At 40.8% G+C, this 23987-nt stretch overlaps 2 protein-coding genes across 2 annotated transcripts in view; one reads left to right on the top strand and one right to left on the bottom strand.

The window, feature by feature from the left end:
- The window catches only part of LOC124290115 (tectonic-2-like), a 45595-nt gene extending 38053 nt beyond the window's left edge, over positions 1 to 7542 (top strand). The window contains 6 exon segments of the mRNA XM_046726808.1: positions 1287 to 1404; positions 2585 to 2657; positions 2659 to 2690; positions 3436 to 3636; positions 5548 to 5694; positions 7035 to 7542. Of these exon segments, the coding sequence (XP_046582764.1) occupies positions 1287 to 1404; positions 2585 to 2657; positions 2659 to 2690; positions 3436 to 3636; positions 5548 to 5694; positions 7035 to 7257 (794 nt within the window). The 3' untranslated portion in view covers positions 7258 to 7542.
- Positions 7543 to 7729: 187 nt separating this feature from the next.
- Positions 7730 to 23987, bottom strand: part of LOC124290127 (eukaryotic translation initiation factor 4E transporter-like) — a 40484-nt gene continuing 24226 nt past the window's right edge. The window contains 17 exon segments of the mRNA XM_046726818.1: positions 7730 to 11188; positions 11572 to 11824; positions 12601 to 13002; positions 13454 to 13628; positions 14136 to 14299; positions 15127 to 15226; positions 15604 to 15679; positions 15865 to 16016; positions 17154 to 17260; positions 17561 to 17933; positions 18816 to 18920; positions 20236 to 20903; positions 21218 to 21439; positions 22057 to 22207; positions 22389 to 22534; positions 22742 to 22933; positions 23829 to 23856. Of these exon segments, the coding sequence (XP_046582774.1) occupies position 11188; positions 11572 to 11824; positions 12601 to 13002; positions 13454 to 13628; positions 14136 to 14299; positions 15127 to 15226; positions 15604 to 15679; positions 15865 to 16016; positions 17154 to 17260; positions 17561 to 17933; positions 18816 to 18920; positions 20236 to 20903; positions 21218 to 21439; positions 22057 to 22207; positions 22389 to 22534; positions 22742 to 22933; positions 23829 to 23856 (3315 nt within the window). The 3' untranslated portion in view covers positions 7730 to 11187.

Genomic DNA, 23987 nt, shown 5'->3' with positions numbered 1-23987 from the left:
TTAACATCTTTAACACTGTGGCAGCGGTGGGGGTGTATGTATGGCGGTCCAGGGTTAAAGCCAGTGACCATCTGGTGTCAGATTTTGTTTGAATATTAAAGCTGCACTCAGCTATGTTTAAAGCTGCACTCAGCTATGTTCGAGCGGCAGTCTGTGAATAATTGAGCCTGGACCAGACAATCCAGCGATCAACAGCATGGGTATCAATCTACTCAGTTGGGGTACAATGACATGTGTCAACCAAGTCAGTGAGCCTGACCACCCGATCTCGTTAGTTGTCTCTTACAACAAGCCTGGGTTGCTGAAGACCAATTGTTACCATCCAGACAATGGGTAGATGCTCTGCTCAGAAAACAGTGACCATCTGAATTCTGGGCCCTGTTCTCTAGATAATACCTGTTCTCTAGATGATACCTATTCTCTAGATGATACCTGTTCTCTAGATGATACCACTTCTCTAGATGATACCTATTCTCTAGATGATACCTGTTCTCTAGATGATACCTGCTCTAGATGATACCTAATTCTCTAGATGATACCGATCTCTAGATGATACCTGTTCTCTAGATGATACCTATTACCCATTGTCTAGAGATGATACCTGTTCTCTAGATGATAGCCTAGATGATACCTATTCTCTAGGGTTGCTGAAGACCAATTGTTACCATCCAGATGATACCTGTTCTCTATGGGTAGATGCTCCTGTTCTCTAGATGATTACCTATTGTCTAGATGATACCTGCCTGTTCTCTAGATGATACCTATTCTCTAGATGATACCTATTCTCTAGATGATGCCTGTTCTCTAGATGATACCTATTGTCTAGATGATACCTGTTCTCTAGATGATACCTATTGTCTAGATGATACCTGTTCTCTAGATGATACCTATTCTCTAGATGATACCTTCTCTAGATTCCTCTAGATGATACCTGTTCTCTAGATGATACCTGTTCTCTAGATGATACCTGTTCTCTAGATGATACCTGTTCTCTAGATGATACCTGTTCTCTAGATGATACCTATTCTCTAGATGATACCTGTTGTCTAGATGATACCTGTTCTATAGATGATACCTATTCTCTAGATGATACCTGTTCATATTGTTTAGACTTGATTTATGAAGATCATAGTGACTTGGCTTGGAGCCCAAACTCATGATGTGACTCGCTATTTGTGACCTGACAAACACAGTGCTGCTACTGCACTTCTCAGAATGTCCTCATCCTGTATGTACAGCTGTTTCATTCAAGTTTGTTGTTCATAAGGATTCACTTTTACACGCAGGTGTCGATGGCCTGTGCCAATCAGCAACGCGACGACCCCTGACCTTTGGCGAGGACATACTGACTAGCTGTGACCTGAGACTCAACATTGACCGAATCAACAACTGCACAGACCTCAAGTAAAATTCACTTTTATGTCATAATCCACAGAAAGTTCTGATCAGTATCTTCTTGTATCAAGTCTGTCAGTCACCCATAGATGTTTATGTCAAATAACAAATGGTTTGTGGTAGCTAATGTGATAAATTTTGCATTTTAAACACCTGATCCATACTGAATCGATTTTGAGCTGAACCAGTACCTGATGTGAGTGCCATGGCGGCCATGAAAAATCTCTTTTTGATCCATTTACCAGTCAGTAATTGATAATCAGTTAGCAGTTTGACATACCGTGGAAAATGTGTATGTGGAACACTCTTTCTTACCTCTGTAGCTTTCTTGGACCAAAGGTTTGTTTTCTGTTGTTTAACGTCGACTCAGCAATATTCCAGCTATATGGCGGCGGTCTGTAAATAATAGTCTGGACCACACAATCCAGTGATCAACATCATGAACATCAATCTTATGACAAGCATGAGTTACTGAACACCAATTCTAACCCAGATCTTTATGTGTCTGAACCAAATGAGCAAGAAGGATAATGGTATTGTTGGAATATAGCTCAGCATTAAACCATGAATGAACCAATCAGTTTTAGCTTTTGGTTGGTTTGTTGTTTAATGCAGCAATCATCAATATTGCAGCTACAGGTATATGGCAGTGGTCTGTAAAATAATCGAGTCTGGACCAGACAGTCCAGTGATTAACATCATGAGCATCGATCTACGCAATTGGGATACGATGATATGTGTCAACCAACTCAGCAAGGCTGACCACCCAATCGTGTTAGTCGCTTTTACAAGCTTAAGTTGCTGAAGACAAATTCTAACCTGGATCTTCACGGGTTCAGTCGTTTTTGTCTTTAGGGGAATGAACCTATCAGTCTTGTGTATAGTCTGTTTGCAGTGAAATTTGTTTCACTGTTCCAACTACTGGGCTTACCCCTTTGTAATACAAACCAGTAATAGCGATTTGAAACTATGATCGTTTGTTAAACAACTTTTATCTTAAGTTGAACAAAATTCTGAATTTAAATGTTCAAATGCAAGGTAAAATTATGAGGATTCCCAATCTTAATTTCACTTCTTTTGATTTACATTTTTGTTGAAAGTGAAATTCATCGGTAGGTTTTCACTGCAAACAGACTATAGTGCCAACTGTCTATGTCTGTTGTTATCACCAAGCATGTTTGTTTTGTAGACAACTGGTCCTGAATCATCTCAGTGTCTTGATGCCGTCAGATCTGATTGGTCGTCAAGGTTACAATGACCCTTTTTGATTCAACTATGTGGGTGACAGTTCTCAGGTGAGTCAGTGTTATCATCTGAGGAATGAGTTCACTGAATGCCACATTCATCAACATTGCAGCTATTGACAGCAGCCATATCAATAATTGAGCCTGGACTGGAAGATCCAGTGATTGATACTAAAGCAATAATCCATGTAGTGAAGGAATGATGACATTAACTGACCAAATGTAACATGTGTCGGGTTCGGGATTACACCTTCTAAGTACTCGATGCATATGTCATGCCTGTCTACTGTTTCATCAAATCATATTCATATGCCATCTTGTATGCTTCACTGAAATGAAAAAAAATATTATTAAAAAAAAAAAAAAAAAAAAAGTGTCGTTACTGAATCTGGTAGAGCCATTAATGACCCAGTTTGGTTATTGGGGTACTTGAAAGTGAGAAGTGCAGTTTTCACAAGTATACACATGGACAAAAGTATTGCAACACCCCACAGTTTTCATAGTGTTAATTAGTTACCCTTAGACGTAGTAAGGGAACTTATTCAAACCTCAATTTAGCTTCCTCTCAGGATACACTGACTAAAAAGAATAATTAAATGGCAAATCTAAATGCATAAAGAATGAAAAACTGTACAGTTTCGATGATCTTTTGTGACATGAGGTAAAGAATTGTGTAAAGACTATGCGAAATATTTTATCTGTTTTCGCTGTGGATTGATGTTGCTGAAGGTGTAAGCAGTGTTACCTGCCCATCGTGGTGTAAGGCCTCATGGTGAACTCTCTCTTGACTTGCCAGAGACCTGCCCATCCTCAATGAGACAACAGTTGACAACAGCACAGTGCCGGACAACACCACCGATGACGTGTACATGCCAGTAGACAACTTGAGAGGGGTCTGTGCCAACATCACCAGTGGCGTGAATCTAGTTGTTCTATATGGAGAAACTGGACAGGTCAATGGCTACTCAATCAGGGAGGTGGTCGGAGCTCGAGTCAGGTATCTACGCAGAACACTTTGTCTTCTGTTGTGGGAGGGGGGTTGAGGTGTGTGACAGTTGTCATGTTACAGAGGGGCTTTTGTTGTCATGTTACAGAGGGGCTTCTGTTGGCATGGTACGGAGGGGCTTCTGTTGTCATGGTACGGAGGGGCTTCTGTTGTCATGGTACAGAGGGGCTTCTGTTGTCATGGTACAGAGGGGCTTCTGTTGTCATGGTACGGAGGGGCTTCTGTTGTCATGGTACAGAGGGGCTTCTGTTGTCATGGTACGGAGGGGCTTCTGTTGTCACATTGACTATGGAGGAGGGTACAGAGGGGCTTCTGTTGTCAGGTAACGGAGGGCTTCTGTTAAGTTAAGTGGTCAGTACATAGGGCTTCTGTTGTCATTGAATTAAAGGGGCTTCTGTTGTCATGAGCTATGGTACAGGTACAGACTTCTGTTGTCATGGTAAAGGAGAGTTACTTCTGTTGTCATGGTACAGAGGGGCTTCTGTTGTCATGAAAATAGTGGAGAAAAGTCTGTTGTTACTCATTGAGGTGGTGAGCTAAAAGACAGTTTGGTCTTAGGGGACAGTCTGAGGGGAGTCAGTTGTCATGTGGGACAGGAGGTGGAGTCCAGAGTTGGTCTGAGTTGGTCTAGGGGATAGTCTGTGAGTCAGTGTTGAGTCCAGGAGGTGGAGTTGGACGGGTCTAGAGGAATAGTCTGTGAGTCGGGAATAGTTGAGTCCAGGAGGTGGTGAGTTGGTCAAGGGGATAGTCTGTGAGTCAGTGTTGAGTCCAGGAGGTGGTGAGTTGGTCTAGGGGGATAGTCTGTGAGTCAGTGTTGAGTCCAAGAGGTGGTGAGTTGGTCAAGGGGGATAGTCTGTGAGTCAGTGCTGGTGAGTTTTCATGTGGTGGTGAGTTGGTCAAGGGGGATAGTCTGTGAGTCAGTGTTGAGTCTAGGAGGTGGTGAGTTGGTCTAGGGGATAGTCTGTGAGTCAGTGCTGAGTCCAGGAGGTGGTGAGTCGGTCTAGGGGATAGCCAGTGTTGAGCTGTCCAGGAGGTGGTGAGTTGGAGTCAAGGGGGATAGTTTGTGAGTCAGTGTTGAGTCCAGGAGGTGGTGAGTTGGTCTAGGGGGATAGTCTGTGAGTCAGTGTTGAGTCCAGGAGGTGGTGAGTTGGTCTAGGGGGATAGTCTGTGAGTCAGTGTTGAGTCCAGGAGGTGGTGAGTTGGTCTAGGGGGATAGTCTGTGAGTCAGTGTTGAGTCCAGGAGGTGGTGAGTTGGTCTAGGGGGATAGTCTGTGAGTCAGTGTTGAGTCCAGGAGGTGGTGAGTTGGTCTAGGGGGATAGTCTGTGAGTCAGTGTTGAGTCCAGGAGGTGGTGAGTTGGTCAAGGGGGATAGTCAGTCACTTATGGGAGCAGTCAGTAGCCAAGTCCAGATAATTTGACTATTAACTGAAATTAGTACCACAAATTGACATATTGTCTTCATGACATTATAATTACCAGTAAGGTTTAGTTTTGTTGATGTCAAGATTAAAACAGTTACATTATTGAAGGTTTGCATAAGAAATATTTCTTGTGTCAGACACAGACCATGATCCTGAAATATTTATTGTCTTCACTGTAAGAAAACACTACTAAAGATATTCCCATGATGTTATAAGACAACTTACTGCAGTAGGGTTTGGAAACTTGTTTGAAAAGGATCCTCAGTGAAAACTGAAATCACCGGGGCCTAGATTTTCAAAGTTCTCTTAGAGCTAAGATAGTTAATGTATGGTACTTATGACCAGCTTAACACTAGGAGAGCTTCAAAAATCTAGGTCCAGGACTTGAGGCAGTTCGAGCCTGTGAACTTGTGTGTTTGTTACAGCTACTGTGAACTTGTGTGTTTGTTACAGCTACTGTGAACTTGTGTGTTTGTTACAGCTACACCAAGTCACACTGGAGGATGCAGTGCAGTGGAGCGAACTCAGCCCGCTGTCAGGACAGTAGTCAGTACGTGCAGACCTTCACCCTGACCAGCTCCGTCACCTTCGTCAAGGTCCCAGCCTCGGTGCCAGAACCGAGAATCAAGTGTGTAGCCTTCACAGTATATCAGTGTTGCTATTCAACTGGGGGCGGTGGGGTAGCCTAGTGTTAAAGCGTTAGATTGTCATGCTTGAAGACCCAGGTTCGATTCTGCACATGGGCACATTGTGTGAAGCCCATTGCTGGTGTTCCCCACCGTGATATTGCTGGAATATTGCTAAAAGTGGTTTAAAACTAAACTCACTCACTATTTCACTGACATGAAGTTTAGAAGCAGTATTTGAAAGAGGGCTTGGCAGGGGTGGAAATAACCCATTGCCTGACGTCCGAGTCCAGTGCTTTTTTCTGTCGGGCAAGCAAATTTGTATATCATGCTGTACCGCTGTACCGCTGTACAGTTGACTTTCCAGTGATAATAATGCTGTTTATTTAAAAAATCAATAAGAAAACGTCCGGTATAGTGGAAAAATGATCAGGGCAAGTGATTTTACATGTGCCACTGTACCGGAGTACACTAGCAATTTTAAAGTTATTTCCACCCCTGCTTGGTGTTCTTTGAATGTAGAGATTCCCGTTGATGTCACTTGAATACATCATGTCACTTTGTACATACTCTGACTGAGAGGGTTTGCAATAATCACTGTACACACTGTACTTTTCAGTCTCATGTACCAATGTTTGTGGTGCTTTTAAATTTTGTTGGCCAACAAATCTAAGTGTGTACTTGCTCCAGTATTAGTCGTACACTATCCTACATTCATGGCCAGGTCTGCAGCAGTAGCATTGTTTTCATTGCAAGAGACTTGCGATTAGTTCCTTATCTGCTTCATATCAAGAGGTTCGCTCATTCCAATTATTCTTTATGTCGTTCATATACTTTAATCATATAAACGGCCTTGTTTATAAAAAGTTCTAGAAGTTGGTGAAAGTGTGCTAATTGTTTTATGGTCATCTATTTTGTGGATATACGATCTGGAAAGGTCATCAAAACTCTCAGTTACCTCCCTTAGTTATGTCAGGTTCTTGCCTATGATCCTCGGTTTGACACACAGTATGTATAGTTTTGTTTCACTGAAGTGGTAAGCATTTAACAGCACTTAGACTTCCTTCAAACACTGAGTGGATGTGCTATGCTGCAGAAAGCAGCCTTAAAGCCAGTCCAAATGGTGGAGAATATGCAAGACCAGAAGTCCATTACTTATATTCTAAATGAGATTAATATACTAGCTTAAACATTTGTGAAACAGAAACAGGTCTCAACACAGATCTGAACAACTGGTTTTCTATTGGAGTGGTTGCTTGATTGTCAGTCATTCAGTATCTTCCGATTGTGACTAACATCTTTCTGTTTCAAAATGTTGAAGCAAGACTTTGTTTGTTTACAGATTCTATACTTCCAAAGATCCATCCTGCACTACTGACACATGTGCCCGATATTACGAAGACTTTGAACAGACTGTGTGTAAATATGATGCATGTTGGCGAGAGCTGTTGTACCCTATCACCAAGAGCTATGGAGCCGACCCACCCATGTACACACTTGCCTTCTCACTAGTGGCTGTCTTCTTCATCACTGGCTACTTCATGATTACCCGCCCTTGGTTCTGATTTTGAGGGAGAATGTCACACTTTTTTCATAAATTATTTATTATCCGTCCATGTCTTTGGTGTTCACCATGCCAGTTCAAAATGTTCGTAATTTTTGTCAATTATTTGAGATTCCATAAAGTATATATATAGAGAGAGAGATCTTAGTTTTCAAGAGGTTGTGTTGAGTTGTCACACTCACAGTTGAAGAAAAATGTATGTATTGTATATTGCTGTTTTTGTATTTCATTGCATCAGTCATTGTAGCTATATCATCTCTTTGTAATAAATTATTGTATTTTTATATTCAGTTGTTTGTCTTTCCTTCCAAATATTTCATCTTGTGTACTGATCTCGGGGGTTCTCAAGCTACTGAACAATCCTGGATACAATGGGTCAACTTGTAATTCAGCTTTAGACTATAGAGGATGATAACCATCTTTATGATTGTAAATTGTAATCATTTCCTTATTCAAATTTCACAGAACAGGAGTTATTATTTCATCATTTTTATTTATCTTTTTGAATTTTTTTGTCGAAGCCAGTCTCTTTACAGAGAAAGGCTCCTCCAAACATTACATTCTCAATTCTTTTCTCAAGGACAGTAACAATATCATGTACAATGAGAAAAGAAACGACTGAGTAAGCACGTAAATAAACTCTTCACATTGGAGAAATAGTTGCTCATTTTAGTATCCCCTGATCCTTATACATGTCCAAATGTCCATGTTAGCTCAACTAACATTATGTGTGGAAAAGTATTGTTGAGAGAATATTTAAGTGCTTGTTTTAACTTCTTCACCATAGTGCTCAGGCAAAGACTGGTAGAGAAGCTGTAATGGAATCATTACAAGACAACAGAGAAAAGAAAAATAATTCTAGATAATCTTGAAGAAATCTACAGGAAATTTACAAATCACGAGGTAGGTGGGAACATGTACACCTTCAAATTTAATCTTCTGTTAGTTCCCTTTATCAAAGCTTGCAGAAAATTATATTTGAAAGGGCCACATATTTTGAAATTGACTACCAGCCAAGCATGAGCACTGTGGAATTATCTTTGGAACACTCAGTTCAAGAGACGGCTAGAACATTGACAACAATGGCCACACGCCTACAGTTGCAGCATCAGCTACTGCGGGCACGCCAACATCTACGTATATAGTCGGCCCACAAAACAATTAATACTGATGAAGACTTTTGGAAAACAGAAACCTGTCACTGGCAGATTAAATATCAGAGACCACAAATTTGTCCTGATCAAATGGACCTTGAAAATACAATGTAGTTGATGAATTGCAAGGGCAGCTGGAAAATATACTCCCATACTATGTAGCGTGTGACTCGCCATAAGTTCAACAAGCCATGAAACAATTCACCGATGAGATTACATCGAATGAAAATCAGTTGATGAGTTGACTGTTGACACTAAGAAAAAGAAATGAACAACTTAAAAAGGGATCAATTCAATATTCACCGGGAGAGAGAGAAGTTTACATGAACTGAAAAGCTCTTTCAACAGTGGCAAGAATACAATTTCAAAATACAGATTTGGAATCCAAAATAAATTGAAAACACAGTATCTTAAAAGTAATAAGAATTGTTTTTTAAACTTGCAACAGTTATTCCATCTTTGAAGATTCTGTCATTGAAAACAGTCTCAGGTATCATAACCAATGTCAACAAAACAGTATCAGGCAAATCTGTTTTCCAAAAGCTAGTTGTACAGAAAGTAACAGTAAACAGACGGAGCAGATGCTACCAGTAACTACAACTGGACAACTGTAGGCTCAAAATGCTGTTGTATGGCCAGGAAATGAAGTAATAGTTTATTCTATCCCACCTGGCACAACAACCTACTATAGGCGGTGCAGTAGTGGAACATTAATTGTAACAATGTCATGACAAAGAAATAACATTGGATGCTGCTTTTACAGAAAAAAAAGTACGAGCAAGAATTGTTCACAACGAACGATATGATTTGAAGACGAACATTTTATGAGAAGAATGATTGATATGCCAAGAACAAAATGACTCTTTTAATATTGTTAATTTGATCTGGTCATGTGATCTCCTCCAAACAAGGAGCGTCCATCCTTCTCCGCACCTGACACACTACCAAGTCAGGTGGACATGCGGTAAGTAATCTTTGGAATACAGTTGCTCCTATTAAAGAGGAACACTCCTTCTGGACCTTCTAGCAGTTGGCGGGAAGGAAGTATATACACAGACACAATAGATAAGATCAAGTTCTATTCACAAATGTGTGTGATAACTTAACACAAGACTGGTGCAGGTAGAAGGAAGATACACAAGTAAACCTCTACGTCATGTCCAACACTGTTCTCACAATACTTAAGCACATAATATACACCTGTTTCTTTGGCCAAGTCAGTTTATTTTTGCCGATGCAGAATCTACCTGCAGAAGGTCCAAGCACTGGGAGCACTGACCTTTCCACTCAAGCCAAATAAATTTCTCTGAAAATAGGTACAACTGCTCTCAAGGAGCTTCCAAGAAAATCCACCCTTACCATCATTTATACAAAAATATATGTCCACTCTCTCGTTCTCTCTCCATATCACTCAGTATAGGGCAGTCAGTCAGTCACTCATCACAGTCCTGTCTCGACTTGCTAATGAACGTCACCCACACACTACAACCAGCCAGCACTATGCCTAGGTAAGAGAAGCGTGTATTCACATGGCAGTGTTACAGATATGTACAGACTCAACAGCACTAGGGCAAAGTCAAGCAGATAGAAGTTTCAAATTTGCACCAATATACAAGGAAAAAAAGCAGTGTTTGTGTAAAACAAAGAGTTGGAATGAACTAACGGGCTACAATGACACATAACAATAGCACACTGATGTAATGATCTGACGATAAATACTAAACAAAATTGGAAGTGAATATGTCAAAAACATTCATAAGACTGAAATTACCACAAAACTCTAGGGCACCAAGTTTCAACACAAACAAAATATACCACGTAACCAGGGCACAGATCACACAAACACCTACATCAAACACAACATGGTCAAGGACACAAAAAAGTTACCACTCTCAACATGAACGCCGACAAAGTCGGCACTACACAAAACAGATTTACATATGTATATATATTTACACAGAGAAAGTCAAACACATACACAACAGACAATGAAGATGTTAAACGTTGAAACTGGGAAAAAACATTCCATATACCCTTTCAAACCGCAATCCAGGAGAAATCTCTCCTGGCACAAACATGCACACATACATTGAGTAGCAAAAATCTAACACTGAAACTTAAATTAACATGGAACAAAGAGCAATGAGAAAGATGAGAGTAACCAGATGAACATTTCACGTATGATGACAATGATGTGACCAAAGTAACTTGTGGCAAACCTCGTACAATATCCAGATATAACTATACCTCACATTCACAAAAACCTTCTTCATGTCCTCATAGGAAACAAAACACCATCAGCACACCAGCAGAAAACTTGAACTGAAGAAACCAACCGAAAGTACATCGTATCTATTTACACGTGATGCTCATCACTCAACATAATAAATAAGAGTAACAGAAAAGTCATATTACATTTTTTTTTACAAATGACAAATCAAACGACAAAACAATTTACAGGTGCCTCCTTGAATAGCCACAGGTGGCCTGGACCAAGCCAAACTCACATGGAAGATAAAGCAAATGTTAACACAGAACGGGTGAGCTAGGTTCCCTCCAAGTCATCCAGAGTCAGGACTTTCTGTCCTTGGGTTGGGAGAGGGGGCATGGTTGGCATGTGATTCTTCAAGACGTCCGAGCTGAACCATTTGAGGATGTTGGGGTCGGACGCAGTGGATGTCTTGGTTATGTTGTTGTTGCCATTGAGAGCCGCTTGGCTGGTGATGAACTGGGCTGGACTTGTACATGACAGGTTGGGAGATAGCGGGCCATTCACACCTGAAATATTTAAGGAAATGGGATTTAGCAAAGCCACAACCTTACTAAAGGCAGATAATTGTTCGGACATAACTTATCACTGTTGGTAATCAACAGAACAGTTTAGTTTCTGGAATCAAATCATTTGGATTCACTGATCCATGCCTTGTCATATTAGCTTAAACACATAACCTCCTCGAGTGGCATTTTACAAGTTGGGAAGTACAATATTCCTTAACTTTATGGATAACAACTTCTCTTATTTCGTGAGTGCAACATTTCGGTACAGATTCTTGTACCATTGTCAAGCTTCTCAAACACAAATTGAAAGTGTGAATATTTGTTTCACACCAACAATCCATGCCAATTCATCAGAATGTTTGCTAAAGCAGATATGAACTCACTAAGTTTCTGCCCGCCTCCCAGGTAGGATCTGTGGCGACAGGGCTCTTCCTAGGACAGCGTTGATAGCAGGGTTACCAGTTACCCCAAGACCCATGTTGGTCCCAGCAGTGCTGCGTGGGTTCATGATCTGGGGCACAATACCAGGGTAGCGCACCCCCTGGAGACGGGGGTCCACCATACGCTGCTGGGCCTGCTGGATGGCTGCCAGCTGATTCAGTTGGTTGATCTGGCTCAATGAGTTTAAGTTCAAGCCTTTGGGAGAGAGATAATAGTGGAGTGAATTTCACAGGAAACAGCAAAAACATCAATGTCTTGAAGTTCCCTTAAAGATGTACCATACCAAAACATTTAAAGAAAGCACTTGTTGTTTCTCTATGTGGCATTCAGCACTGAGGAGATGAAACCAGAACAGGATAAACGACTGCACTAAGTCGGGTAGCACTATACAACTGACATCAGTCTGGACTAGTACAGCCACACACACATATCATTACAAGTCGCTATATTAGTGCAATAATCTTAAACTCATGTTACATCTCATTTCATCTCACTATTTACATGATATAACAGTTTCCTTGACAGCCCAATTTGTCTGTTTTGATGTGATGAATAGAAACATTGGCATTTTTCATTGATGCCTAAAGCCCATTTTGGCTGTCCCGGTCACGATATTATTGGAATATTGCTAAAAGCATGGTAAAACTAAACTCACTACCCTGCATGACTTACTGTGGAACAGCTACTAATCATATTAATGCTCAGTCTTTCACACGGGACAAAAGTTGATTAAAATACAAGTGACATCACTGACAATTCCAATAATGAGAACAGTGTAATTTGATGGATGCCTATTTGAGAATTGTGTTTTTTCGGTACTCAAACCACTCTCTACAAATTGATCCAGATTATATATAGAGTAACATGTTGGATAATTGAGAATGGTTTAAGGTTGTTTCTGTTGTCAACAAGGAGAATAAGACTACTCCCCCCATACAGTTAATACATGCTGTCTATCTGTGACGACGTACCTCTAGCAGCTGTACTCTGCTGCATCATCTGCTGCATGAGCAGCGCATTGGCTGCACCCGCAGCATGTACGTTGGGTGGGGCCACGTTAGACTGTACTGGCATGCGTCCTGTGATTGGGATACCGAAAGGAGCATTTGAGCCAACACCAACTGGGCGCCCAGCTAATGGGGTGTTCACAACCTGGCGTGCTGCTGCAGCTGCTGCTGCCGATTGCTGTTGCTGTATTCGCTGTTGCTGCTCCAGCACCTTGGCCATGTCCAAAGCAGCCAGGTTGGAGGATCCCACAATTGCCCTCTGACCACCATCAGCGGGTCGGACAGGTGTGGATGCAGCCCCTGGGCCTCCTGTGAGCGGGCGGAACTGACTGGGTGTACTGGCAGGTGTCTGGGGTAAAACTGTTCCTAGGCAAGCAAGATTATGTTGAAGGTGACATTACACAACAATGTCTGTCGTAATTATAGACCACCTTATTTCAAATATTTGTTAGTAGCAGGCAATACTGTAACCCACCACCAGTATAAGACAAAATTGGTTGCATTACAAAATTCTGCATTACATCCAAAACATAACTTTGTTGTATAGATAAAAAAACAAAAAATATAAAAGATATACACAAAATTTATTGTTCAATGGACAAAACCACTTAAGGCGATTGGACACATTTTGATCTAATTCTTGACTAATGCCATATGTATGTCTAACTGAGACCATGAATGAGTTACTACAAGTCTTCATGCACGGACCCCATGTGGAGAAAACAACCCAAGTCTTTTAATGACAAGCCAAAGCTTTATTCGGATACCTACTGCCACCTGTTTGGGCACAAGTCAGACATTCAAGGTTGAGTCTCACCTTTCACAATGGGCCTGCCTGGGACTGGTGTTGAGTTCGCTACTGTCTGGACTTGTATGGGAACACTGCCCTGCATCATTCCCTGACCGACCACGGGGCGTGATGACTTGTCTCCTTGACCCAGGATCGGGGTTGACTTGTTGCCAGACTGACCACTGATGCCAGCCAACTTCAGCTACACAGAAACAATCATTCAACAACACATTTGTCAATATATACACAAGCATGTTTGTTTTGAGTACTGTCGTATGCAGCACTCAGCAATATTCCAGCTATATGACGTCAGTCTGTGAATAATTTCTAGTCTGAACAAGAAAGTCCTGAGACTCACAATGCAAAGAAGCATAATAGAGGTGATTGAGGTAAATCAGATTGTAACGCCAGAGTGTAAAAGAATCACACTTTAATGCACTATGCCAATTGTTCTAATATTACTGCAAGGTCATTTATTCTTTTAAAATTATGACAGCACTTTGATGAAAGGCACAAATAATGGCATCTGCCACTGAGCCCTTGTGATGACTCAAAGTTAACTGTGCTACTAGCTGCACAAAGCATGAGGAATCCTATCACAAATCCACACCCTATACCACTGACGCTGGTTTTGGGAGGAACATACAACAAGTTTCACTCTTGTGGCTACTGACACCACAAATATTGTCCATAATGGTGTGATGGTTACCTTTTCTTCAAGACTGGTCATGGGCTGGTTGGGTTCAGCATTAAAGTCTATTCCTGGCAGAGAAGCAATCTCCTCTGCATCTTGTCTTGCGCGTTCATCTGAGTGGTACTTGTCAGATGAGTGTGAGTCATTACCTCCATCTGCTGGACTCCCGTCAAGGTCATCTGGAAAATGAAGGAGGAATAAGTGAGTTATTTCTTTTACTGCCATGTTGAGCAGTATTTTGGTTACATCACAGCATGCTGGCTTGATGTGGAAGGAAAGCTCTTCGACATTGGTAGTGACAGAAACAGGAGCCCTTGTAAGTGTGAATCTGCCATTCAAATGCATCATCACTGGTTTGGGCAGCCTTGTGTATTCAACTCGGTGCCTGTGCCCCTCTCATATGAAGGATGTATACGTTTCACAGATAATCATTACCTCAATGTCAATGATAATCATTATAAATATGTCAATGAATAAGAGACAAATATTTCTCAACTGTACCCATTAGTTGAAATATCAATATTTCGGCTTGCAAGGCAATATGTCAGAAAACATATTTTGAACAAAACCATAACAAAAACATTCAGTGGGAGCTGTCCAAACCAGCATCAGGTCGGGACTGAAGAAATAATCCGGTTTAGACAACATGCCAGATTGTAGAGCTGACACGGTTACCTACAAATGATGGCTGCTGCATGCTCATAATCCCTGGTTATTCCAATACAGGATTAATTAATGACAAAAAAACACCCAGCAGACTCCTCACCATGCACCAAATTAGACAGCGCTGTTAACTGTATAAACACACATTTGGGCAGCTCATTTCATGCCGAGATCCGGAATTGACAGCTGCCGGATTGCAGGGTTTAAATGATGATAAATGTACTAGCCACGGACGGGACTGAGATTTTATGCCAGTTGACAACTTGCCAAATTGTGCAGGTGTTGGTTTATCTGTACAGACGTTAATTTTATTTTGAAACAAAAGAGGAGTTGTAATGATCACCATGGTCCAGGTCTTTTGTGCCTTTCTCCTTCTCACTGGCTCGGTCTGAGTGCATCTTCCTGATGACAGATGTCGGGGTGAACGCTGCAGACATGGTGGACTGGAAATAAGCAGAATAATAAACACACTGTCACACATCAAAATGTCAGCCTTGAGGAAAATTTCTACAAATCTTGGATTTCCCAAAACGACAGGAGAAAAGATAAGCCTGAAAACATGTTAAAACTTCAGATAAGTGAATACTTACTAATACTGCAGTAGCAACTGCTTGTAACACTTTTCTTTGTGGTCATAACCCTACTTCTGAGGAAGCTGAACTAACCCTTAACAATTGTATAATGTGTGCAAGAAGGGATTGTAGCATTAAAGACTGTTGTGAATAATATGATATTCAAATTTGATGCAGGATAAAATAGCATAACAAAATTGCATTTTCAGACAATTCAGTTAGAAAAAATTCAAGTTGTTTTCACTTACTTTGCCCTGGCTCACAGCTGTAGGTGTGGTCGGCATGGGAGAAGGATTGGCTCTGTTCTGGTTGGGAGAACGGGCTCTGAAACAGTGAAGTCAGGCAATACATCATCTGTCTCTACACCAAGTCAAATAGTAAAGAAGTCTTCAGTTTCATATGTTCTATTTAATTCACATTTTCCAAGCACTGGAAAGAAAATCTAAGAAAGACTAGCTTGTAAAGGCAAGTTACTAATTCCTCGGCCTGTAAAGGGATGATGCCCATACCTCTCCTGCTGTTTCTTGAGGAATCGCTCCTTCTGATCTTCCAACTGTTTCTTGATGAGAGCCGACTGCATGATTGCCTGTGTGTGAGCTATCAGTTCCTGGGGGCTTGGTACACGAGCAACACTCTGGGGACGAATGTTGGCCGAGGCCGTCTACAACACCACAATCAGACATGTGATGGCAAGCTTCAAACTTATGTTCTTTAGTGTCATGAAAAACCATATGATGTACTTGATGAGCCAGATTCAGATTGATATTCAGTAGAACATGGTTACTACAAGGGACTGGAGGAATACGGTTGTCATACACTTGTTTGTAATATATAAGTTGTCCTGGAAATGTTCACCATCTTGGATGAAATATACATAAGACATGCAAAGGTTACTTAAAAACATTCACTTTATTGGAAAAGCAAGGTGAAGGAGCCAGCATACACTCAGAAACATCATGTTATTCACAATAAAGAAGTTGACATCCATAAAATCTTGCTTTTCCTGTGTATTCCACTTCTAAATACCCTTCAAATATTTGATTTAATTTATTAATAACATTTTATAACCATCATTTCATAGCATTTTTAGAATATCAGTCATCAGATAGGCAGTTAACATTTTGCCACCACAATTTTCATACAAGATATGAAATTGTGTTGATACACTGCTCATTGATTTTGGCCATCTGCAAATGACACTAACTGGCCTGATTTCACAGCTTGCTCTAAACGTCACTAATTAGTGGTACTTGAGTGTGGGGCCAAATATCAGTTTGATGTAGATGTTTAACAGCTGCATAGAGTTTGTTATAACAAAAAAATCAGTATGATAACATACTGGAGATAATTCAGGGATATTGTGAAGGCTGGTTGCACCTGTTTGTACACGCTATGTATTTCCGCTCTATCAGTACTAAACATGTTTAAGGTTTCAGTTTCATCTTCTACTCATGCTGCAGTTCCAGTACAGTGTTTGCCCAGGTATAATGCACACACCCCTTGTGGGGAAGCAGGATTTTCAAGAGGAAATGACTGAAAAATATGTGCAGGAAAATACAACATATTGCCTCCGCTGAATGAACAGGATAAAACAAACATTCTAATGAAAATATGAAATATGACTAGGCTTGACTACATGTTATTTCTTACTGTTAGGCGCTGGACACAGAGATAAAATTACCATCAAATGTATTTATCTGGTAAATTAAGCTGAAAATGGACATCAGCTCTTATTGATCTACTGCTGACAGCATAACTTAAAAGAAGTATCTGAACAGTCAACACCGGCTAGACTTACAGTTAGAGTATTGGCTGTTAGAGGATGACTAGCAAGAGATCGGGCGAGTTGTGCGGGGTGGATTGGTGATGGGGCACTCAGGTGCATTGGTGGCTGTTGACTAAACACTGCAATAGAAACATTCAGTGAAATATTTCCAGCTGACTTCTCATGGGAACAATGAATAACTAAGAACCAAATAACAGTCACTTTGCTCACTTTTGAAGTTCAAAAACAAAATTCATATATTTAACTGTCAAGAAATACATCTTACTATTTTCTCTTTATACATATTAGCAGAACTTCAATATGACAGTAACTAATTACAGTACAATATCAGACAACAGAAAAGAAAAAGATTCCCTGTGAAATGACAAGACCATTACTTAAGATTAGGTGTGAAGGCAACAAGCACAAGAGTGACGTACTAATGGGTGATGGAATCTTTGCTCCTGAAATCTGCTGTGGTGTCTGCACCTGTTTGGGCAGCAGGCTGGGGGGTAGTGACTGTGGGGCCGGAGAGACAACACGGGGGTTGGAGGGGTTAGTCATGAGGGTGGGTATAGTTGGGGAGGGAGAAGGAGGCTTTGTGATGATGGTGGGATTCTGTTGGATGAAGTTAAGTATGGGGTCTTGGGTTATAGCCCGAGGTGTCTGGGGTTGGGGGGGTGGGATCATGGGTTGAGGGGGCTGCTGAGGTTGAGTGTGGGTTGGGGGTGGCTGGGGTGCAGGCTGCCGCTGCATGTGTTGAAGAGTTTGTTGTTGGATGTGGAGCTGTTGCTCTTTGTTCCTCATCAAAGCCTGAAAGAAGGAGGTGTCAAAACATCAATAAAGATGAAAACTACAAATACCTTCAAGTTAATTTAGTAAATTTACCATAATGGATATATTTTGGAAGTAGCTGATTTGACTTATTATAGATGAGTAGTGCATGGGGTGGAACATGATACTTGCTTATGTACTAAGAGTGTAAAAACAAAACAAGCTGAACTCTTGAAACATGAACAGTACAGAGCAAAAGAAGCTCAGGAACAGAATGTTTTTGAACATTTTTGGTTTCAAATAACAAAACGTAAACTTGTAATTCTGTAATAAAACACAGTGAACTCCCATTGTCTTTAGCTTATTCACATTTTTATACATACTTATATGCCGTAAGTAACCATCGCTGCATCCCATTAACCTGGAATTCCCACCTTTCAGACCATTGTTGCTGGCTATTTGCCCACAAATAGACACATTACACTGTAGTACTGCCAGGATGTTTTTCTGGATGTGTTCATTGGGATCGTCACTGGCTGGAGTTTCATCCAACACCAGCAATCTTCCACTGGTGGTAATGGGGGGTTTCACTGTATTATCAACTGAAGACCACACTTTTGTTTTTGCTTTGTTTTACAGAATTTTTTGAAGTTAGTAAGTAGACTAACATTCTAAAAAGCAAACATTACATGACATTTATTCAGAATCTTGCTTGCTATTTGAACTATTTCTGAATACTTTATTTTCACTTCACTGTTTCATTTTCGCTTGACTAAACAAGTAAACTAAAATATTTACAAATTCAAAATTCTTCAAATCTTCATGATTTTTTGTGTAGGCATATCTTTAAAACAAAGGAATAACAAACGTGTGGGCTGTAAGAAAACTGAATGAACCACTACTAACCGCTGCTCTCCTCACCTGCAGGAAGTCATTATTGTTATTATGCAGCTGGAGATTGTGAAACTGTTGTTGGAGTGGGGATATTGACCGTCCGTCAGGGGTCATCATCATTTGACCACCCATCTGTCATACATAGCCACAACATAACAGTGAAAAAAGGTAACCATTATCAACCAAGCACAAGTACTGCTCAAGAGAATTATGACAAGGATATCTAGTTGCGCATAAGCTACATTTGTTTCTTGTTTAATGCTGCATACAGCAACATTCCAGCTATATGGCCGCAGTCTGTAAACAAGTGAGTCTGCTCCCGACAATCGAGTGATTAACATTGTGAGCATCGATCTAAGCAGTTGGCATACGATGACATGTGCCTGACCACCCGATTCCGTTAGTCGCCACTTACGACAAGCATGTTGCTGAAGACACCCAGATCTTCACCGGTAACGTTTAGGCCACAAATCATATTTGGTGAACTGGGCCTTGTCAATAATGAAGTTTGGAAAAACAAAAGCAGCTGGCCTAATGAATTAAGTGATGACAATTCATACCAAATTCATTTCTTCATTTGATAATATATGTTTAAAGGCACAATGTCACACATTTTCAACAATATCATGGCCTGTTATATATATTGAGGCACATGCACTCACTTCCTCTATTGATGAAATGAAAGACGTAATATCCCTTACGACATCAAAAACTGTCACACAGTGTTGTCGGTGTTTGCCGAACTGGTTTCAATCACAAGTTGTATGAAGGATATTTGTAAAGAGCTCACCAAAAGACTTAACTCTATGGGGTTCACTTATAATAATGTCTGGTCAGTAGAGGGTGTGAGAGGCGATTTTATGCAACGTTGCATTAATTCATTCTAACTTTTAAATTTAATGTTGTAATCTAAATACGTAATTTTGGGGGGAATAAACAATATGGTAGCTTCCCTGAGGGCTGATAGTTAGTATTATTGAGAGAAATGCATGATGTATTTTAGAGAAGTTTGGTGTGATTTCGTGTCTCTAAACAAAGAACAAGCCATGCAACTTCTTGTAATGTATATCAAAAGTCACAAAAAAACCTTCAGCTGAATTCAGGACTGCTCTATGCTCTGTACCAAACTTTCATTACCATTTTCTATATATAAGTGAAAATTCATATGGACATTCACTCAACTCAGACATCTGACTGTCTAAATGGGACATGCTTCTTTCAGCAGAATCTCAGCTACATCCCTGCATCCTGAACAGATTCACTAAGCCTGGAGCAGACAAGCCAGTTCCCAGAAGTACACCATACTGACTTACAAAGACAACTACCTCCATCCTCGTAACTTGATCAATGTGACTACCCATATTTATTCTAGATGCCCTCCTGTGATAGGCAGGAGACACTGTGAACCCCTACAGCCCTGTGCCACTGAAGATTAAGTGAGACAGACCTGAACATGCTTAGATGCTTCCTGTTGTGGTGGTGGTGGTGGTGGTGCCTGATGCTGCTGCTGCTGCTGTTGATGTTGATGTTGCTGCTGTTGCTGCAGATGATGCTGTCCGACTGCAGCTGCAGCTCCAGCCTGCATCATACTTAGGAGTTTGTTGAACGCTGTCAAATCCCCATCGTCACCAGTCTTTGTCTCCTGCGGTGCCTGATGCTGATGATGGTCATGCTGAGGATGTTGTTGAGGGAGATGTTGCTGTATGTGCTGTGGGTGTTGCTGTACGTGTTGTGGGTGTTGCTGTACGTGTTGTGGGTGCTGCTGTAGTTGTGGGCGTTGCTGAAGATGTTGCTGTGGATGTTGCAGGTGATGTTGCTGTAGATGCTGCTGTGGATGTTGTTGATGCTGGTGGGTTTGTGGCTGCTGCTGCGGCAGGGGCTGCTGCTGCTGATGCTGTTGGTGGTTCTGGTGTTGTATTGGGCTCACATGATGTGTGGGACTGCCTTGATGGAAGTCTGCCTCAAGTTCTGCCAATGTTTTCACTTTCCGTGAAGGTCCACTCATAATAGCTGGGCTGGCAGTTCCACTGGAGGAGTTGGAATCGCGGCCCCGGAACAGCATAGCCTTCAGCTGAGCTTCAGCATCCTGGGTGCTGAAGTTACCACTGTTTACAGCTGAAATAGATAATAAGGCATCATTTTATAGTCAAATCAACACAAATGAGGATTTGAAACAGACAGGAATAAACTAAAAAGGTTGAGCGAGTGTCACTAATATCCCTGACCATGACTCCAAACTTCAGCTGTACAACAATTTATAAAGATTATACATGACAAACATACAAGACCTGTCTCAAATTTGCACTGCTCCTCTACTATAAACAAAGGAGCCAGTAGCCAAATCTAAACAATCCATTGAAATACTGTAAAGTTATCGGTTGAACAAATTCGATGGGGCACAGCAACAAGGTATCCAGTGCAGGACGTACGAGTATTAGACTTTTCCATGTGTCCACTGTTCATGAAGAGGGCATTGAGAAGAGGGTTACTGGGACTGTTCTTCCTCTGATTCATTGCTTCCAAGTGTGCTTGTTTCTCTTCCATGGTCATGGCGTACTGCTGGTAGAAATTTCCTGGCTTCCCATCATATATGTGGGCAGGAGCTGGTGGGGGTGAGGGTATCACTGGGCTTCGCGATCCATCAATGATGTCTGCAAATAGATACACATAAACATCCCTCTCTAAAGTTAGATCTCATCACATGTAATGATTAAACACAATTACTTGGGAGAAATTTTCAAAAAGGAGCTAATTTGTGACAGAGCCTTGCTGGTGATAACGTCAACAAGGAAAAGGAGTTCTTCCTGCAGGGTGAAATGAAAATAAATTTGGCCTTATACGTTATATGTACGTAGGAATGAAATAGTTCCTTCGTCAAAGAACAAGGCATGGAATGGGAACTTCTTGGCAAACCCAAAACACCACATTTTTTACAGAAAAATCTTTCAAATGTCCATATGGCGTGACAAGAAACCCTATTTCATTCATGCATTTGAAAGATTTGTAGTGTATTTACAAACATCAGCAAATTCATGCCAGACATCTTGCATTGCCTCTTAAAATTGTGTTGTCAACTGGAAAAATGGAGTAGACAGCTACTACATAGTCTAATTCCTCAGAGCAAGTCTAATAATTTTTATGACGATTTCTGAAATATTTAACCAATTTTTAAATGTTGGCTTTTGCGAAAGTAGCCCTATAATACCTTTACTTATATCTGATGAGAACATGCATATGAATCTCTGTCACAAAAGCAATGAAGTCTTACCATTCAAATAATTGAACTCCTCATTGATTGATGACCTGCGACTGTTGTCTTTGCTGTGGCCGTGCACAAGTTGTTGCTGCTGTTGCTGTTGGAACCACTGGCTGAATCGACTGCCTTGGGCATTTACATCCTGCTCAACTGTTTGCTCATCCTGAAAAGATAACATATTTCTTAAAACATGATTAACTGATAATCTACATTCCTTTAGTTATCTTCACTTATTCATTTTCATAAGTTGCAAAATCAAACAGCTCTTTTCATCAGATCATACATATCACAGCCAAGAATGTCTCATGACAAAAAGAGTAACGAAGCATGTTTAACATACTTACCATAAGTAGACTGCTGTTAACTTTAAAAAAGTCATTAAAGTCAAAGAGTGCTGAGTTTGATGGTGAGGGTCGAGTTTCATGGTTCACTTCAGGTGAACTCGATTCGTTTGTCTCTAGGCTTCCATTACGATCACCAACACTGATACCTGAAAAAATTACAAGTATTTACAGAATTGTATCATAAGCATCGTGTGTGAAGTGTATATATGAAACTACACATGTGGCAGATATTGTTCCATCTTATACAGTAAAACCTTGTTAATCACAATGGCTGCATTAATTTTGAATTTGTCCTGACTGAAACAATTCTGGATTGGCTTCCAAAGATACAGCTGTTCTTGGTTACATCATACCTGTTTTGTCATTTGACCCAGCAGGTGCTTCACCCTCTTCCTCCTCAATGATTAACCCTTCTCCATGCCCTGTGTCTTCCTCTGGTTCCTTCTCAAAGCCTCGCAGTTCAATGGTGTCAGACTGACTGGTGGGGCCAGCAGAGAACCATTCTGGTTCTTCTTCCTCTACATACCTTCGTCTATTCCCGCGGTCTGATAAGAAAGTAATCCTTAGCATTAGTATCTTCTCTTGTTTACAATATGGGCCTTCAATAACATACAACTGACTGACTGAGTTTGGTTTTACGCCGCTTTTAGCAATATTCCAGCAACATCACGACGGGGGACACCAGAAATGGGCTTCACACATTGTGCCCATTCGGGGATTCGAACCCGGGTCTTCGGCGTGACGAGCCAACGCTTTAACCATTAGGCTACCCCACCGCCCCTCGATAACATACAAACGACCAGTTTGATTACACAAGGCAATGTAGGAGAAGAGTTCTAACCAGATCACATCTGGGTTCCACATGTTCTTCCAACAATCTGTGACTACAGGGGATGTATTCTGAACAAGAATCCGAACAATTTTATACATCTTTTTAAGACACTCAACCCAAAAGATACTCCTAAGTTCTTTTCTGCAGTGGCCACATGATCCTTTTTCAAACCTGAGCAACAAGAATGGCTTGTGTATGGACCAGAGCAACAGCATGACTTACACTTGTGTGAGTCAGTGATTCAGCATTGTTCATTGGAGGATATAGCAATATTCCAACAATATCTGGAGTGGGTTTCAGTGTTTGGGGAGATACACCAGAAATCAAACAACACTTAAGTAAAATTATAGCAATATCACATCTATTACATCATTTGGCAGTTTATCACGTCCCTTTGATCTGTAGTCAGTTTTGTTGCTTTCTGTAACATTTGACAATACTCCTGACATTTCCAGTTCTGTAATCATATATGATGTAACTTCCTGAAGACATTTCTAGTTACATCTCGCAGCTTCAATGGCCTTCAATGTGATGTTAGAGTAACATGTAGGTTACACCCCAGATAAGCAATTGAGAAAGAATAACGCGACTGAGAATAAACTACTTACTGTCTCTTGAAAATCTGTTGTAGTTGGACTGAAAAGAAAGCAGTGTCTGTTGTAAGAATTTGTCTTCTCTCAAAAACTTTAACTCAACTCAGGAGCCAGACATCACAACATGTAAGTATTTAAGAAGATAAGTGAATATAGACAATGCAAATCCAATAC

The sequence above is a fragment of the Haliotis rubra genome, unplaced genomic scaffold (assembly GCF_003918875.1).
Source record: "Haliotis rubra isolate DU_JTF1 unplaced genomic scaffold, ASM391887v1 Scf458, whole genome shotgun sequence".
Lineage (NCBI taxonomy): Eukaryota > Metazoa > Mollusca > Gastropoda > Lepetellida > Haliotidae > Haliotis > Haliotis rubra.
Note: the sequence above shows the minus strand (reverse complement) of the source record. Positions and strands in the feature narration are given on the sequence as shown.